Source organism: Bubalus kerabau, chromosome 9, assembly GCF_029407905.1.
Source record: "Bubalus kerabau isolate K-KA32 ecotype Philippines breed swamp buffalo chromosome 9, PCC_UOA_SB_1v2, whole genome shotgun sequence".
Taxonomy (NCBI): Eukaryota; Metazoa; Chordata; class Mammalia; order Artiodactyla; family Bovidae; genus Bubalus; species Bubalus kerabau.
The window spans coordinates 95,222,810-95,240,413 of record NC_073632.1 but is presented as its reverse complement, the minus strand read 5'-3'; the positions used below and the strand labels follow the sequence as shown (position 1 = coordinate 95,240,413).

Below are 17,604 nucleotides of genomic sequence, written 5' to 3'. Positions count from 1 at the left end.
TTTAGTAAATAAATAACACGGATAACATCAACAACTAAAGTGCGGTCAGAACCTTGTTGAAATCACATCGGAAGGGCAGAAATGCTGCATAGGGGAGGGAGACCTGGAGTAGAAATTGGAGGGTAAGAGATGTGATGGGGCAGGGGTTCTGGTGGGAGTGAAGACATGAAACCGGGTGGCACGGAGGGTCTGGGGAAGAGCTTGTAACAGCTGCGCCAGGAAAGTGATGGACGGTGAAGTTGGAAAAGGACTTCAGTGCCACACATGCATGCATGCATGCTCTGTTGCTTCAGATATGTCTGCCTCTTTTCGACCCTGTGGATGGTAGCCCTCCAGGCTCCTTTGTCCATGGGATTCTCCAGGCAAGAATACTGGAGTGGGTTGTCATGCCCTCCTCCAGGGGATCTTTCCAACACAGTGATCAAACCTGCGTCTCTTACGTCTCCTGCACTGGGAGGTGGGTCCTTTACCACTAGCACCTGGAACCCCTACCTTGGAGAACACTGAAAAGCAGATATGAAAGTTTCCAACGGTGAAATTTCTTCCATAGGTGGCACTCTAGGAAGTGGTAGGGCAGGGATTTAAGCTGGTGCTTGATGAGACTCAAAAAGCATGTGTATATGCATATATACTAATACCTGTGTATACTGAGGCAAGGGGCTTCCCTGGGGGCTCAGCGGTAAAGAATCTGCCTGCAATGCAGGAAACTCAGGTTTGATCCTTAGGTCTTGAAGATCCCCTGGAGAAGGGAATGGCTACCTACTCTAGTATTCTTGCCTGGGAAATCCCATGGACAGAGGAGCCTGGTGGGCTATAGTCCATGGGGCTGAAAAGAATCAGAAACAACTAGTGACTAAACAAGAACACACTGAGGCATGCATTAAACTGCTTAACAAAGTATTTTTGAATTAGGAGGAAACTGGCAGAAGTTTCCAGAACGCTCAATGTCAGCTAGATTTATGAAGTAAAATTTTCCTTAATTTCTAATGCAAGAGGCCCACAGTCCATTGGTCTGAGCAGAAGGAGGGTCTTGGGTTTTTCTCATGCAGCAGCACAAGAAATTTAAGTGAGCCTTTTGGGGCTGCTCCTGAGGAAGCAGGATTACAGTGGGGCAGGATGAGCACAGAACCCAAAGCTGGAGAAGGGAGAGTTCACAATTAGGGGTCACAGGACTCAGCAAGGCCAGGGAGATGGTGCTGATCTCCCACTAGGATGGGTCTTGGAAGCCTGGAGAAAGGCCTGGCCCACCTGGCATGAAAGAGAAAGTCCAGAACTTCCAAGGCAGGTGGAAGAGGAGGGGATCCAAGGCTCAGAGAAGTGAATCTGCCAGGGCAGACATGGTATGAAAGGGCAGGAAAGTGTGCAATCCACCAGCTCCACGGGAAAGCCTGATGGACTCCATGGAGCCTGAGAGGAAGGCATGGATGAGAAACATGTCCAGCAGCGAAAGTGAGATCTGCCGGGACTTGAAACCTAGGATCTGTAGACCTTCGCTCTAGTGCTTGCACCTGGACAGTGATCTCCTCCAGCAACAAAATACAAAGAAATTATAAGGGACTGAAAATAACTGCATGCATGCCAAGTCGGGCTTAATTATGAATGAAAAGATAAAAAACCCAACTGGAAAAGCAGGGTGCAGGGTATGATCCCTGCACAGGGCACTGCCACGACGGTGGGCAGACCACCTAAGCCATCCCTCAGGTCCTAAGCCTTGACCTGCCCCTACCCTCACCCCATATAAGGGAGCAGCCTGCCTCCCCCCACCGCCCTCCCCACAAGGGAATGAGCAAGGAAACCTGTTGCTTGTGCTGGTGCCCTCACACTGCAGCACATGTCCCAGTGAAGCCTCGCCTAAATTTCTTATCTAGCCTCTTATCCATTTCTATGGATTAGGGTTCTGTTCATGTCCTCCAAGAGTCTATTTCCCCAGTCCTGTGTACGTTCTGGCAGCTCTTTGGTGGGGTTAATGGCGACCTCCACCAAGAGGACTTATGCAATACCCATGTCTGCAGCACCAAGCATACCCAAGTCTGCCGAACCCAGAGCCCCTGCCGCTGTGGCATCACTAACTCAATGGGCATGAGTTTGAGTAAACACTGGGAGTTGGTGATGGACAGGGAGGCCTGGTGTGTTGCAGTCCATGGGGTCACAAAGAGTCGGACACGACTGAGCGACTGAATGAACTGAACTGAATGAACTGATTGATGAAGGAGGCCAAGAAGCCTGGTCGCTAACATACTCTGTGGCAACCATGAAGGGCTACTGTCCCTTTTCTGCCAGAGCATCTGGGCATCTCTGTGACCTCGGGGTGCAACTTCCCTGTGGTGACAAGTGGCCGCCTGAACCTTGGCTCAGAGTCACCAGTTTGGTTGGTCTGTCTTCCTGGCCCCTGGGGGCCTCAGGGCCTTCATTCAGGCATCGCGCTCCCCCTCACACTTTGTGCCTTTCCCTCATCTATTATCTCTCCACTTCTCCTCTCTCTGTCCTCTTGTCTCTCTGTCTTATCCTTCTGAGAGAGTGGATCTTGGCAAGGACAGCCTCACTCCTCTCAACTTAGGAGACAAAGCTCCCTGTGGCTGTCAATGGCTCACTTTGATGGGTGACAAGGTGGTGGGAGAGATCCATCTCATACCCTACAGGTCTTGGTCCAGCAGGTGCTGCCTCATAGGAGATTTGTGAGAATGATAGAGGTTCAAACCTCTTATTAGGTAGTGGCTGGACGTCTGATCATACCAATATTCTCATTTCTATTTTCCTGCCACCAAGAGAAGTCCCGTTGGGAACTCAGTGAGCTCGCAGATTTCTATATGCTGGTTTATGCGTGGGTGAGAATCCCACCTCTGGGCTGCAGGCCCACAGCTGATGTACAAGGGGCTGGTTTCCGGGCTTGATCACTCCAGTGGGCAGTGGACAGGGTGCTCCCTCCCTCACTGGCCCTTTCTGGAAGCCTGCAGGTTGGTGCCTGAATAAATAGACACCCGCAGGTGCAGGGGTTGAAAAGGCAATGGCTCCCTTTCCGTTTTTCAGTCTTTTCTGTCCCTCCCCCCTTTTGCTCTCCCTTGGTCCTCATACCTGCACGCCTGTCCTTTTACATCCGAGAGACTCCCTGTTGGGTCACCTTTTTCACCACCACTTGTTTGTTTTGTGTTCCCACTTCAGGCTTGAGGTTCCCACTGGCCGCCTTGAGAGAAGAGCTGGGCAGGGCTGGACAAAGTGCCCCAGAGGCCACGTCCCAGTAATACCCTCCCTTTGTTTCTTGTTAATTTTCTGTCATTGGTAGGTTCTCTCAGTCAGTGAATTTAAAAGCATCTTTATTTTATGTACTTTTCTCTGTCCAATTGCTCCTGCAAATCTCTGCTACAATTGTGGGCATGGGTTACTTGTTCAGTCACTCAGTCATGTCTGACTCTTTGTGACCCCATGGACTGCAAGAACCAGGCTTCCTTATCCTTCACCATCTACTGGAGCTTGCTCACACTCATGTCAATTGAGTCAGTGATCCCATCCAACCATCTCGTCCCCTGTCATCCCCTTCTCCTCCTGCCTTCAATCTTTCCCAGCATCTTTCCCAGGTCTTTTCCAGTGAGTTGGCTCTTCACATCAGGTGGCCAAAGTATTGGAGCTTCAACTTCAGCATCAGTCCTTCCAATGACTATTCAGGACTGATTTCCTTTAGGATTGACTGGTTTGATTTCCTTGCTGTCCAAGGGACTCTCAAGAGACTTCTCCAACACCACAGCTCAAAAGCATCAGTTCTTCAGTGCTCAGCCTTCTTACGGCCCAACTCTCAAGTCCATACATGACTACTGAAAAAACCATAGCTTTGACTATAGGGACCTTTGTTGGGAAAGTGATGTTTCTGCTTTTTACTATGCTGTCTAGGCTTATCATAGCTTTTCTTCCAAGGAGCAAGCATCTTTTAATTTCATGGCTGCAGTCACTGTTCACAATCATTTTGGAAGACTTTAAAAACAAAACAAACAAAAAAGGGAGCTTCCATTTCTCCCTTCCACAATGTAAGTCTTTCGCCTGGGTTCTCAGGAACCATCTCATCCATCTGTGGTCCCCCAGAGTGAGGGGGGAAGAAATAGCATTTTTAAAACCGAAGCAGTAAAACAAAGTGATCTCTGGTTCTGTCTTTACATGAAAATGAATTTGTAACTGAGCTGGATTTAATTGGGTTAAGGGAAAGTAAGTACTATATCAATAAACTCTCAGAAATATCAATAAAGCTCGCCAGAACACATTTCTGACACCAGGGACAACCCTGAGTCAGAATGATTGGGCAGAGATGACCCAGAAACTAACTCCATCACCAAAGACTACAAGCCATGTGGCAAAGCAGTTCTCCTGGTTTCCCTTACCCTGCTGCTCTCCGCCCTGTAGCCCCTTCCCAAAAAAAGCCTCTTCCCTTGTCAGCATGTGTGTCTTCTGGAACAATTCATTTCCCAATGTTAGACAAAAGCCCACTCTCAGACCCTGCAAGGAGTCCCCCTTTCTTTAACAGATGGTGACTCTGGTGGGATTTCCTCACTGCAATTGATGCCCTGACCATTCAGGTACTTAGGGACAAGCTTGTCAGCTGACTGATCCGACCCAGTGGCCGGAACAAGAATTTTCTTTTGTTCCTTGTCTCCTCCCAACTCAGATGACTGGCCTGAGTGCCCCCGATCTAATAAGGAACAAGAGGCTTAAGACTGATAAGGAACAAGGTGAGGAACAAGAGCCTTAAGTTCAGTGGCTCAGTCGTGTCCGACTCTTGGCGACCCCATGGACTGCAAGCCCATCACCAACTCCCGGATTTTACTCAAACTCATGTCCATCGAGTCGGTGATGCCTTCCAACCATCTCATCCTCTGTCGTCCCCTTCTCCTCCCGTCTTCAATTCTTCCCAGCATCAGGGTCTTTTCCAGTGAGTCAGTTCTTCGCATCAGGTAAAGTATTGGCATTTCAGCTTCAGCAACAAGAACTAGGCGGTCTCCTATCACCATTGCAAGTTGGCGCAACGCGTAAGCAAGTGAGCAGGCTAGTACACAGGGAGGCAGGGCTAGTGAGGGAGTGATCTGGCGGGGTTTTCCTAAGGATTTCTGGTAGGAAATCTGGGGCGGGGCCTGTCGGCGGAGGGGCAGGCCAGGCAGTCCGTGCAGGAGTGGAAGCCAGACGAAGCTGTGGGCTAGCGGGAAAAGATCGCGGGTTCTGGCTTGACAGCCTCGCAATCCTGCAAAATTGGGATCCAGGTGGCAAAGGGAGAAATGGGTGGCTCCAAGACCAGTCTTGGTTTCCTCGTTTTGCTGCCGATTGTCTTGTTCAGCGGGACGTCCAGCGGTGAGTTCGGGGATGACCCTGCGCGGGGCGTGGGGGAACGCGAGATTGGATGGGCTGCTGCTGCTGCTGCTAAGTCGCTTCAGTCGTGTCCTACTCTGTGCGACCCCATAGACGGCAGCTCACCAGGCTCCCCCGTCCCTGGGATTCTCCAGGCAAGAACACTGGAGTGGGTTGCCATGTCCTTCTCCAATGCATGAACGTGAAAAGTGAAAGTGAAATCGCTCAGACATGTCTGACTGCTCGAGACCCCATGGACTGCAGCCTACCAGGCTCCTCCGTCTATGGGATTTTCCAGGCAAGAGTACTGGAGTGGGTTGCCATTGCCTTCTCCAATGGGCTATGAGCCTGAAAAGGGATGGGGGTGGTGTCCGCGGGGTTTCGCGAAACTTTTTACAGGGTGGCGCCGCCGCCCCCACTTCTTTCCCTTCCCTGGCCCATTTGGTCCTCGGAGGCTCCTCCCGGCTTCTTGTCGGCTCTCCGGGCCACAACGGTTGACTTGGGTGGAGTAGTAATGCCGCAAATTTGGGAAGTGACGCTGGGGGACGAGGGGGTCGGGGCGCGGCAGGAAATAGGGTTGAAACCCCCCAAGGGTCCAGCCCGCCCCTGGGAAGTGGGAGCCCTGGAGCCGGGCGGTTTGGGACCAGTCGGGCATCCCGCGGAGAAGGGACCCAGACCCGCCCCGAAAAGCACACCCTCCCGCCCCGACCTGTGCAACAGAGAACCTTCTGGTCCCTCCATCTCCCGGCCCTTGAAGGATCAGCGCTCTTTCCCGGCCGTAAGTTATAAACGCAGAGGGGACCCTGGTGCCCTGGAGGCGGCAGTGGCGCACTTCCGTCTGAAACGTGCTTGAGTGCTCTAGTCCGAGCCGTCGCTGCTGACTCCAGTCTCGGCCCCGGGCCTCTGCGGCACGGCTCCACCCCCGGCCCCCGGGCTCCACCCCCGGCCCCCGGGCTCCACCCTTGGCCACCGGGCTTCGCGGAACGGCTCCACCCCCGGCCCAGGGCTCCACCCGCGACCCTCGGGCTCCACCCCCGGCCACCGGGTTCCGCCGCACGGCTCCACCCCCAGCCGCGGGCTCCACCCCCCCGCCCCCGGGCTCCACCCTCGCCCCGGGATCCCTCGGCCCCGGGATCCCTCGGCCCCGGGCTCCGCGTCACGGCTCCACCCCCGGCCCCAAAGCTCCGCGTCACAGCTCCACCCCCGGCCCCAGGGCTCCACCCCCGGTCCCCGAGATCCGCCCTAGGCCACCGGGCTCCGAGGCACGTCTCCACCCCCGGCCCCGGGCTCCACCCCCACCCACCTGGCTCCGCGGCAAGGCTCCACCCCCAGTCCCCGGGGCCTCACCCGCTACCCTGGGGGCAGGTGCAAGCCTTTTCGTGAGCAGGGACCAGGTGCCTCGGCTCATTGGTCTAGATGCAGAACTTTTTTTATTAGAGAAGTGGCCTTGTTGGGCACTACGTCTATCCTTTAACTCAGCGAAACACATGTCCTACCTTTCACTTGGCCTACCGAGTCCAAGTTGAATATAAGCAGGTTTCCAAGTAGACAATTTCGTGAACCTACCCCCGATCCGCATTTCTGCTTGATGGGGGTGGGGCGTGCGAGGGGCACTGGGTGGGGGGATTTCCACGCACTATATCGGCTCTAGCTATCCTTTTCTGAAAAGTAGATAATGAGGTTATGAGACTAAATGCAGCTCAACTTGACAGTAAATTCTTCAAAAACTTCCCTTCTTCAAAAATTTGAAAGGAAGGAAAATGTGCTACAAAAAGCAGAACTACTTACGATCCTGTTCATGCAGCTCCAGCTTCTTCTACCCGTGGGTTTTATATCAGTGCAGGGGTTTGCTGTGCAGTTATATTTCTTGTAGTAATAATATTAGCTGGTTTGCACCTTCATAGTATGACAAGAATTGAACTGGAAGACAGCATCAGTGTCCAGTAGTTCCCAAGGGTTGTCTCAGCCATGTCCCAGATGACTCAGTATCTGAGAGGAGACACACCCAACAATGGTACTTCCATCCCGTTATCCTACCTTGTGGGTGGGTAGAGGAGTGTCTTGAGAAGTGCCACTCTTTTGGAGGCCAGAGCTAAGGTGAAGGATATCGAAATATCCAAGGAGAGGATAACTCTGTCCACAGAGAGGATGTATTCCAAGAAGGTAGTTTAGGACGTATTTTCCATGGGATTTATGTAGATGAAAAAGATCCAAATAAAGAACAGCAACCATTTGTAAAAACAGAGATTAAGCTTCTGAAATTCAGGTGACAGTGATACTCACTGAACGTTGCAAGCTATGAGATCTTCATCACAGAAATTTTCCTCCTATTTCCCTTGTGTGTATAGAAGAAAGAGAAAACCCCTCGTGATATTGCCTGACATGAATTGGGAGAATCGTAAATAGTTTTCACAGCAGTGCAAATTGTGTGTCTGTGTGTGTATTAGTCAGTCAGTCCTGTCCGGCTCTTGCCACCCCATCAACTATAGCCAGCCAAGCTCTTCTGTCTGAGGAATTCTTCAGGCAAGAATAATGGATTGGGTGGCCATTCCCTTCTCCAGGTGATCTTTCCAGCCCTTCAAACTCGGGTCTTCTGAATTGCAGGCAGATTCTATACTCTCTGAGCCACCAGGGGAGCCTGCAGCACAAATTAGTAGAAGCCAATAATCCGCAGGCAATTTCTCAACAGGACCTGGTCCACAAGATCAGATTGCCTGTGGAATGGAATACCTGGTCAGAAGAGAAGTCCTCCACAAAGACCTGGCTGCTAGGAGCTCTGCCATTGATGACAACCTCAAATTAAGAGTGCAGATAGCTCCTCTCCAGAGTCTTGTTCCCCATGGACTCTCACTGTGTGGGGGACAATGAAAACGTGGGATCGATGGATGGCTCATGAACGTCTGGTTAAGAATGAGGTCTTCAGACTTCCCTGGTGATCCAGTCGCTAAGACTCCACACTCCCAGTGAAGGGGCCCGGTTCGATCCTTGGTCGGGGAACTGGATCCCACATGCTACAACTAAGAAGTCAGCATGTTGCAACTAAGAGTCTTCATGCTGCAAAAAGATCCCAAATGCCAAAACTAAGACCCAATACAGCCCCCCAAAAACAGATATTAAAAAAATAATTTATTTTAGTTCTCCAGTGCTAGTGATGTGTTGGCCTTCAGAGTGATAGTGTAGGAGCTCGTGGCTCTGGGTCAAATACCCTACACGGATGTCGACTCTTTAGAGATATGAAAGAAGGTCATCAAATAGCCCAGCCTATCAACTGTCCTGATGAACCATTTGCTGTGATGGCTTGTGCTGAGCCTTAGATTCGGAGGAGAAGCCCAGTTCCAGCAGCTGGCCCAGTGTCTCACAGGGTTCCATGCAGCCCTGGGGGCCTGTGTCTGACTGTCCTCTCACAGTCCCCCAGCATCAGGGGGACGGTGCCTGCTGAGACCCACTTGGAGCCAGCCAGTCACATACATCACCCAGCACCGCAGAAGCACGTTGTCTTCCAGAACACTGTGCCTTAGGAATGCCATAGCATCTGAACTTTCTAAGACAGACTTAATGATGTGGAATATTTTCTAGATAACACTTTCATTAGGTTGAACTGAAAATGTTTATATAAATTTTTTGACAAAGAAATTTTTAAACAATGTTATAAATAGCTTTTAAAATTGTTTCAACACAAATACTTGGACTAGCTTAGTGCCAAGTGCTTTTTAGTTTTTACTTCATCAAAGTAATGTAGTTGATTCACCCTTGAATGTGCTGGGCTTAGTTGCTCAGTCGTGTCTGACTCTTTGCGACCCCATGGACTATACAGTCCGTGGAATTCTCCAGGATTGAATACTGGAATGGGTAGCCTTTCCCTTCTCTAGGGGATCTTCCCAACCCAGGGATCGTACCCAGGTCTTCCACATTGTAGGTGGATTCTTTACCGTCTAAGGCATCGGGGAAGCTCAAGAATACTGGAGTGGGTAGCCTCTCCCTTTTCCAGGAGATCTTTCTGACTCAGGAATTGCACTGGGGTCTCCTGCATTGCAGGTGGATTCATTACCTGCTGAGCCACCAGGGAAACCCTTAAGTTTCTTTCTTCTTCTTCTTCTTCTTCTTCTTCTCCTTCTCCTTCTCCTTCTCCTTCTCCTTCTCCTCCTCCTCCTCCTCCTCCTCCTCCTCCTCCTCCTCCTCCTCCTCCTCCTTCTCCTTCTCCTTCTTCTTGTTTTTTAAAAGATTTATCAATAGTTTTGGGAATTATTTGTCTATAAGATAAAATATTTTGTCTTAGGAAAAGAAAAAGGAAAAAAATGCTGTTGCCTTGTACAGGAAAAGGCAGTGTTGGAGGAAGAAAACTTAAAAGCTAGAAGGAAAAAAAAAGAAAAATACAATAGAAACAGAAACTGCTCTTTCATGAAAAATTGCCTTTTTAATTTTTTTTTAATAAAAAGGAGTTCTGCCTTCTTACTTTGGGGAAAGTAGGAGCGGAATTCACTGAAACATCTTAAATTTTGCAGATCCTAGCATATGGCACCCCACTCCAGTACTCTTGCCTGGAAAATTCCATAGATGGAGGAGCCTGGTAGGCTACAGTCCATGGGGTTGCTAAGAGGCGGACACGACTGGGAGAATTTACTTTCATTTTTCACTTTCATGCATTGGAGAAGGACATGGCAACCCACTCCAGTATTCTTGCCTGGAGAATTCCAGGGACGGGGGAGCCTGGTGAGCTGCCGTCTATGGGGTCCCACAGAGTCGGACACGCTGAAGCGACTTAGCAGCAGCAGCAGCAGCATTTCTCAGAGCCAGAAGTGGATTTGGGGCAGGTCAATAGTAAACAATGGTAATATTATTTATTTTTACTTTCTGGAAAAGGAGGATAACACAATTCCAGAAGGTGCAATCATGGTTTAAAGTTAAGAACCCCTTTTACCGCACCTAGAACAGTGCTATGCACAAATCGGTGCCTGAATTGTGTTTCGTAAAAAAAAAAAAAAAGTAAACAGATTTTGTGCTTATCTTCAAGGCTGTCTTAAGTATAAAATGGATTTTTAAAAATACTTGAAAAAATTAAAGAATTCAATTTATTTAAAAAAAATTACATATGCATTCCACGGAAGGCTCTCAATGCCTAGCCACTGATCAGCGCCTCCCTGGAGTCAAAGCTCCTCCCACACAGCTCAGGCTGTTACTAATTGAAGCTGGTTATGACCCAGATCCTACCACTGGTGAAGGTAACAAGTGGTGGAAAAGGAGAAGCTGGTTTGTTCAGGAGCCCTGGGAAATAGTGACCTAATGTTCTCAGACCTTCTCCAAGTTTCCAGGTTAGAAAGGGGGCAGAGGTGGCTGCTGGGGGGTGCATCAGCATCTTGAGCACAGTCAGGGTGGTTGGCACAAGGCGAACGTTTGAGCACCACCAAGCTTATGGTTTCAACCAGTCTGGGGGTCTGCGTGCTTGCAGCCAGCAGTTTTTATGTGCTGGGGGTCTGCTTCCTATAGAAACAACTTGAGGCTTGTGTCAGCTCTTTGTTATCTTTCAGGGAACTGGTAATTTCATGACACTGCTATGTGGCTGGTCACAGTCTAAATTGTTACCAGTTTCCCAGCCTAAGGAGTATTCATTTCTCCATCTTCACATGTTCTAATCCTTAACTCGTAAACCACTGTTTTGAGACTCACAGGAGGCCTGGCTGACTGAAACTTTTCTACAAACAAGAGGCAGACAGAGACCATGGGGGCAGGTCTTTCCCACTAAGGCCCCGTAGGGCCCTTTTGGTTACAAGACCATTTATTACCCACTTTTCCATGGTCCCAAGAAGCCCAGGGCCTCCAACAGCTTCCTATCTCTTGAAGAGAATCTAAACATGCCCTCTCTCAACTGGCATCTTATCCCTCTGTCTGATAACTCACCCAGTAAAAACCCCTGACCTGGCCCCCAGGACCTAACTTAGGAGGGATGGGAACAGGGTTTCCCAGAGTGTGACACAGGGCTCGAGGGTGAGGCTGGGCATCCCCACTTCTACGCTTTGGTCCCACATTCATAGTGTCTAGAAATTGGGACAGCAGCAGCCTATAATGGTTATTGATTAAGGTAGGCATTGACAGCCTTTTTTTCTATAGAAGAAAGTAAATCTCGAGGTCTCTTTAGGCCATTTGGTATCTGTCTCTGGGTGCAAAAGGACCTTCCACATTTGTGGAGCAGCAGGAGCCAAATATAATGTGTAAATCAATTGAGAACCAGACTTGTCCACTGTCCTGGTTTCTGACCCCAGTAATGAGTGACCCATCCTGTAGAGAATCATCCAAGAGCTGCCTCAGTTGTCTGTTTATGAACCAGAAACTTACCGTGTCCTGCCTTGTAGCTTCTGGTGGTGGGACTGTGATAGGAGTGTGGATCTGGTTGTTATGGGCTAATGCACCCCTCTGCTGTAGTCTGGCTTCCTTGGTTCAAGGAGCCATAGGGGACACTGCATGAAGCCACAGGTGTGAGCAGGGGGTAGTGGCCCTGTATCAACTCTGGTGTTAGGCCTAGGTCACCTGCTGGCACATCTTATTTGTTCCCTGTGGCCCTGGATATGCCAAGCCACATAATCACTTCTATCCTATGATGGCTGGCCTATCTGAACTAATGGTTGGGGTTGATGAACCCAGATCATGATGGGCAACTCTGACATTCCAAGACCAGACGCCTCATCTCTGCCAGGCCCCAGGACCATACCAGGAGCCATACTGAATGGTATGGGCTTTCTCACTGCAAGTGGTATGTCCTTTCTTCAGGACACTAGGAGTCTGTGTTGTGAGCCTCCAAGTAAAACGCCACATACAGCATGTAGCACCTTTCTGAACACAGGAAGCTACGATGTCACCGGTTCTGTTGGGGCATCTGCCCAAGAAGCAGGTCCAGCCACGCTCCTCATTCACCAATTGTGACTGCCTTTGGGCCAGGACAGCAGTTGCAGCAGAGACCTAGGGTCTGCGAAGCCTGAAGTATTTCACATGTACCATTAGAGGGAACCTAGGACCTCAGTGGTAATTCAGTGGAGATAAGATAGGGACCAGAGCTCTGCAGGCCTAGGGAGATGGTAGGTTGGTACTCGTTTTCATTATTTCCTCCAGGAGATGATATTGTTTCCATGTACTATCGGGGGGTGGGGAGTCAGGGTCAGAAGAATGAATGTGGAATTCACGATTATGGTACCTCACCCATGGTAGTTTACTAACAACACAGACTGTCCATTCATGTCAGAAGTCCAGGACATGTGCAATGGACACTGAGTGGATCTGTGGACCCAGAGATAACCACTGACAGCAGGACCTGGGACAGGTGTCTATTAATTGCCTGGTCCTCGGAGCGTCACTTCACAGCACGGGGGCCATGATCATGCTACCGTTCCTGTGTGTGGTGTTAGTAACACACTGGGTCCCATATGAATGTGGGAGTAGTTTCTCCTCCTGCAGTTCCAGTTCAGTTCAGTCACTCAGTCGTGTCTGACTCTTTGCCACCCCATGGACTGCAGCACGCCAGGCTTCCCTATCCATCACCAACTCCCAGAGCTTACTCTAACTCATGTATATTGCATTAATGAAGGCATCCAACTGTCCCATCCTCTGTCGTCCCCTCTCCTCTGGCCTTCAATCTTTCCCAGCATCGGGGTCTTTTCCAGTGAGTCAGTTCTTTGCATCAGGTGGCCAAAGTATTGGAGTCAATTGCCCCAGTAAATAACCGTGTGGCTCATCAGGAGAGAATGGAAGGACTTCTGCACTTGCTGTGGTGATGAAAGGGCCCTCCTCACTGGGACGTGGCGTCTTTCTCTGGTGATGCCTTCTGAGAAGTAGCTCGTTTCTGGAGATTTTGGTAGGGATGTTTGGTAGGGATGGCTGCTTTCAGCCTACTGATCATCCAGTCTTGTGTTTGTCTCTCCTTGTTTTCTGTCTCTCAATCAAGCAGTTTGCATCCAGGTTCACTGACCGTCTCTCTGCCTCTAGGATCACCCTGTGCTAGGAGCCAGCATTGTACTCCCTGCAGTCAGGTCCTGGCTGGCACTGGGACTCTCTAATCACTTTCAGCTTCCCTGATAGCTCAGATGGTAACGAATCTGCCTGCAATGTGGGAGACCTGGGTTCGATTCCTGGGTCAGGAAATTCCTCTGGAGAAGGGAAAGGCTACCCACTGCAGTATTCTGGCCTGGAGAATTCCATGGACTGTATAGTCCATGGGGATCACAAGAGTCAGACATGACTGAGCAACTTTCACTAATCACTTTGTTCGTTGTACCAACTTTGCTCCTGACATACAACACTCCACCTGGAATCTGATCTTTCCCCATTTTCCATGCCTGTTCCTGCCAGAAGCCCACAGGAACACGGTCTCCTACCACTATCCCTGATTTCCACAAAAGTCATCCTTGAACTATTGGAGATGCTTCTCATCCGTGCTTTCCTCTCAGGCTCCATAGAGTCCATCAGGCTTTCCCATGGTGCCTAGTGGACTGAACATTTTCCTGCCCTTTCATACTGTGTCTGCCCTGGCAGAGTCACTTCCCTGAGCCTTTGATCCCCTCCTCTACCACCTGCCTCGGAAGTTCTGGATCTTCTCTTTCATGCCATGTGGGCCAGGCCTTTCTCCAGGCTTCCAAGACCCATCCTGATGGGAGATCAGCAGTGTCTACCCGGCCTTGCTAAGTCCTGTGACCCCTAATTGTGAACTCTCCCTTCTCCAACTTGGGGTTCTGTGCTCACCCATCCCCTCTTTGCCCATCCCCCTGTGATCCTGCTTCCTCAGGAGCATCCGCACAGGCTCCCCATCTCTCACAGCACACGGGGTTAGATTCTGATAGTCCTCTGTCATCTAGGTTTTTCCTGAATAGCAGCCTGGCACGTCTCTGCAAAGGTTATGATGCTGGGAACAGACCTGGTGGACAAGGGGACACACCCAGGATGTGTGAAATTTGCCAGGCAGGGGACTCCTCCTTCTCCACAAGGAGAGGAGGGGCACTGGCTGTATGGTGTGTGTTGTGGGGTGTCATTGCTCTGTCAGCCCAGCCCTGCACTTTACTCTGCTCTCACATAACTACGGGAAGGGGCCTCAGGGTCTTTTTCCCCAATCACACCCTCACTGTGTTTTGCCTTCACAGATGCTCATTCTCTTTCCTATAATTTCACCATCGATCCTCGGCCCAGAGATGGTCAGCCATGGTGTGAGGTTCAAGGAGAATTTCATCAAAAGGTCTTCCTCTCCTATGACTGTGGTAGAGCTAAGATCAAGTACATGAGTCCATTGGGAGAGGAAGTGAAAAGTATGAACGCTTGGGAAACACAGACTGACACACTCAGAGACACTGGGGACTTGCTCAAGAAGCAGATGCCTGATGTTACACCGGAGAAACACTTAGACAAGGGTGAGTTAGAAAGTCCAAATGCAGGAGGAGTAGACTGGGGGCTTAACTGCATCCACTGTTTTGGGGTTAAAAGAAAAAAAAAAAAAGGATATTGTCCTTCCCTAGTAGTCCAGTGGAAAGAGCAGCTGTTGCAGGAGAGACCAGGGCCAGATTAGCTGGGCCCAGGGGAGGTGGACCCAGGTGGGGCAAAGAATCTGTCAAGCTCAGAGGCTGAGATCTTTCTTTTCCTCGGTGGGGTCAGGCCTTCTGACCCTGCAGGCCAGGATGTCATGCTGGCGTGAAGACGATGGACACACCAGTGCATCCTGGCAGTTTGGCTTCAATGGACAACTGTGCCTCCTCTTTGATTCGGAGAATGCATACTGGACAATGGTTCATTCTAAAGGGAGGTGGATGAAAGAGAAGTGGGAGAATGACAGAGCTGTGACGGACTTCTTCAAGAAGGTCTCCATGGCAGACTGTCAGCGCTGGTTTCAGGATATCTTGCTGAGCTGGGAGAAAATGTTGAAGACCACGGGTAAGTGAGAAGAGTAGGAGAAAGTGGTAGTCCTCTCATGGTGACATGGACCCACCCCTCTGTTTGTGTGAAAATGATCCGTCAGAGGTGAGCTGTCCTGGGAGAACAATGGCCCCGGGATGCTCTGTCATCCTCCTTTCTCTTCCACCTCCTGACGTCACTCCTCACAGGACAGGCCTTTGGATGAGTGAACATGGATTCCCACGGATCCTAAACATGAGAACATCTCTGTGATCCCAATCTCCTTCTTACTATTCCCTCTTTCCATAATCTTCTTTCAAATGTCACCAATCTTTCTTCTGGAAAACTGTCAATACCACCTCTGCTGTCAGCTCCTGAGGACTCCATCCTCAGGTCACCGTCTCTGATGTCACAGCAGGACTGAGTGGCTGTGTTGGAAACCTTGCTCCCCCATTAGCTGTCAGAGCCCCGTGAGGACTGGGCTCCTCCCTTCCCCCCGTCTCGCTTGAGGATCTATCTCAGGGGCCTCCATGTGATGTGTGTAAACTGTCTGCACAGTAGGGGTACCTGGGTCAGGGGGGCGAGCAGGCATCTGCCGAGCTTGGGGTCTGGACAAGGGCTTCACTCTTACTCTCCTTGCAGCATCACCAACCACGGGACCCTCTACAATGCAGCACATGGCCCCAGACAGCAGTTACATCACCTGGATCACCACCGGGGTTCTCGCCGGTTTGGTCATAACGATCATCATAATAGCCTGTATCAGTTGCAAGAAGAGGTACTGAGGGCAGAATTCAGAGGTAAGGCAGGGGCACAGGGCCTGGTGTGAGGCCAGGGAAGGTGAACCCCAGCCAACCCCTGCCCCTCCCTGAACCTCCTCATCCTGGAAATGAGCCAGTGAATAAGACCCCATATCACCTGAGAGCAGAATTCGGACAAGATCAGGCCTCAGTTCTGAAAGGTCCTCACTGTCAGATAACAGTGGGAAGTGAGGGGTGGCTGGGGCACGGGAAGGCCGAGGGCCTATTGATGCTTAAAGGGTTCAGCCAAGTCCCCTGACTGAGCACAGACTGCTGGCTGGCAGGGCCCCGGTAGGTGGTGTGAGAACAGCAGGCACTCAGGGCGAGGGCAGGACTCACAGGGGCTGAGAGCAGCATGGGAGCTTCACATGATGTGTCAGCAGGGAGGGGACCCACCCAGGGGGCCAAGATAAGAGGGGCCGGCCTCTCATCCCAGGAGGAATGGGTGGGAAGGCCTTTGCAGACCAAACTCCAAAGGCCTGTTCTTGCAGGAAGTGGCCTGGGTCAAGCAGGCAAGGCAGGAGCCCCACAGCAGAGACTGTGGGAAGGCCTGAGGCCAGGCCTGTGCTCCTGGAGCAGCAATAGTTCTGACTCAGTGTAGCCTGCAGGTCACCAGCCTCCTGGGGACCCAGAGTCTCCATCACTGAGAGGCCCTGCCTTGAGCAGAGGTGCCTGGAGATGGTAGGCCTGAGCTGGGGTGGAGGCGCCCAGCTAGGCGGGACCAGGAATAGGTGGGGGGTCAAGACCCTGGTCCTGAGAGCTGTGTATGCTGCTCAGAGGCTGGAGGGGAGTGAAGGAAGGAGGTTTGCCTGCAGCCCCCCAAGGCTGTCAGGAAGCAAAGCCCCTCCTCCGGGGACCTGCTTCCTGGTCCTTTAGGCCCCCCTCAGAGAGGATCCGTACCTGAGTAAAGGGAGCAGATTGATTCCTCACTGGCTCCAGTCCTGAGCCTGAGCAGGGGGTGTCAGGGCCTGGGCTGACTCTGTGATGCAGGAAGGAAGGAGGAGGTGACAAGAAGCTGCTGGGCCTGGGGTGGGGGTGGGGATGGAGGACATAGGAGCCCCTCAGTGAGGGCGGGACTGGAGGAGGGCTGGGGAAGGGCAGCCCCAGGAAAGTGACAGGAGTTCCTCAGCCTCCTGGACCAATACCTCTTTCTTTTCGGCAGGAGACGGTGCTCCCAGGAAGCCCCTGACAGGTGCTGTGTTGGCCTCAGGACTCAGTCTTTGCTTGGCTCCTTTTGTTCTCCTGCTGTTCATCTTAGAGCCAAGAGATCAGACCTTAGGAATCCCAAGTCTGTCTACCAGTTATGCTGACACAGTGGCTGCACCATCTGTGTCTCCTGTCGCATCTGATGAGCATCCTCCTCAACATCTTTATTTTTTTCAAATCTCCATTCCCACTTCTTCTTGGTGTTGAGTGATGCAATCTCTGCACTAGTACTTTCAACTACTTGAACAAGAGATCACCCCAAACATAACACTTTCAATCTTCTAGGTTTTGGAAAATTAGACTTTTCCCTGCATCGTGACCTTATTCTTTAAAATGATGATATTACTGGAGAAATAAATCTGCTATTACAGGACTCAGCGTTTTTTTTTTTTCTATATCCAGAGAAACAACTTCA

General features: G+C 50.8%; 1 protein-coding gene and 1 pseudogene across 3 annotated transcripts; both read left to right on the top strand.

Annotated features, from left to right (window-relative positions):
• The first annotated feature begins 4,648 nt into the window (after positions 1–4,648).
• LOC129620145 (UL16-binding protein 3-like) lies at positions 4,649–17,585 on the top strand. 3 transcript variants are annotated; one of them, XM_055535945.1, is made up of 5 exons: positions 4,649–4,712; positions 14,442–14,705; positions 14,947–15,222; positions 15,826–15,983; positions 17,146–17,585. In XM_055535945.1, the coding sequence occupies exons 1-4, from the start codon at positions 4,649–4,651 to the stop codon at positions 15,966–15,968; spliced, it is 747 nt and encodes a 248-aa protein (XP_055391920.1). In that variant the 3' UTR covers positions 15,969–15,983; positions 17,146–17,585. The 3 variants fall into 3 exon arrangements, with proteins under 3 accessions (XP_055391920.1, XP_055391921.1, XP_055391919.1); XM_055535946.1 differs by lacking the exon at positions 4,649–4,712 and adding an exon at positions 5,049–5,325 and having other exon boundaries at positions 15,826–15,961; XM_055535944.1 differs by lacking the exon at positions 4,649–4,712 and adding an exon at positions 5,077–5,325 and having other exon boundaries at positions 17,146–17,584.
• Positions 5,681–9,098, top strand: LOC129619526 (tyrosine-protein kinase RYK-like; annotated as a pseudogene).
• Positions 17,586–17,604: the final 19 nt, after the last annotated feature.

Coding starts and splice junctions, on each gene's coding strand:
- LOC129620145 (XM_055535946.1), top strand. CDS start 5,253: ATGGGTGGCTCCAAGACCAGTCTTGGTTTCCTCGTTTTGCTGCCGATT. Junction 5,326..14,441: donor GTTCAGCGGGACGTCCAGCG/GTGAGTTCGGGG, acceptor TTGCCTTCACAG/ATGCTCATTCTCTTTCCTAT. Junction 15,962..17,145: donor TGTATCAGTTGCAAGAAGAG/GTACTGAGGGCA, acceptor TCTTTTCGGCAG/GAGACGGTGCTCCCAGGAAG.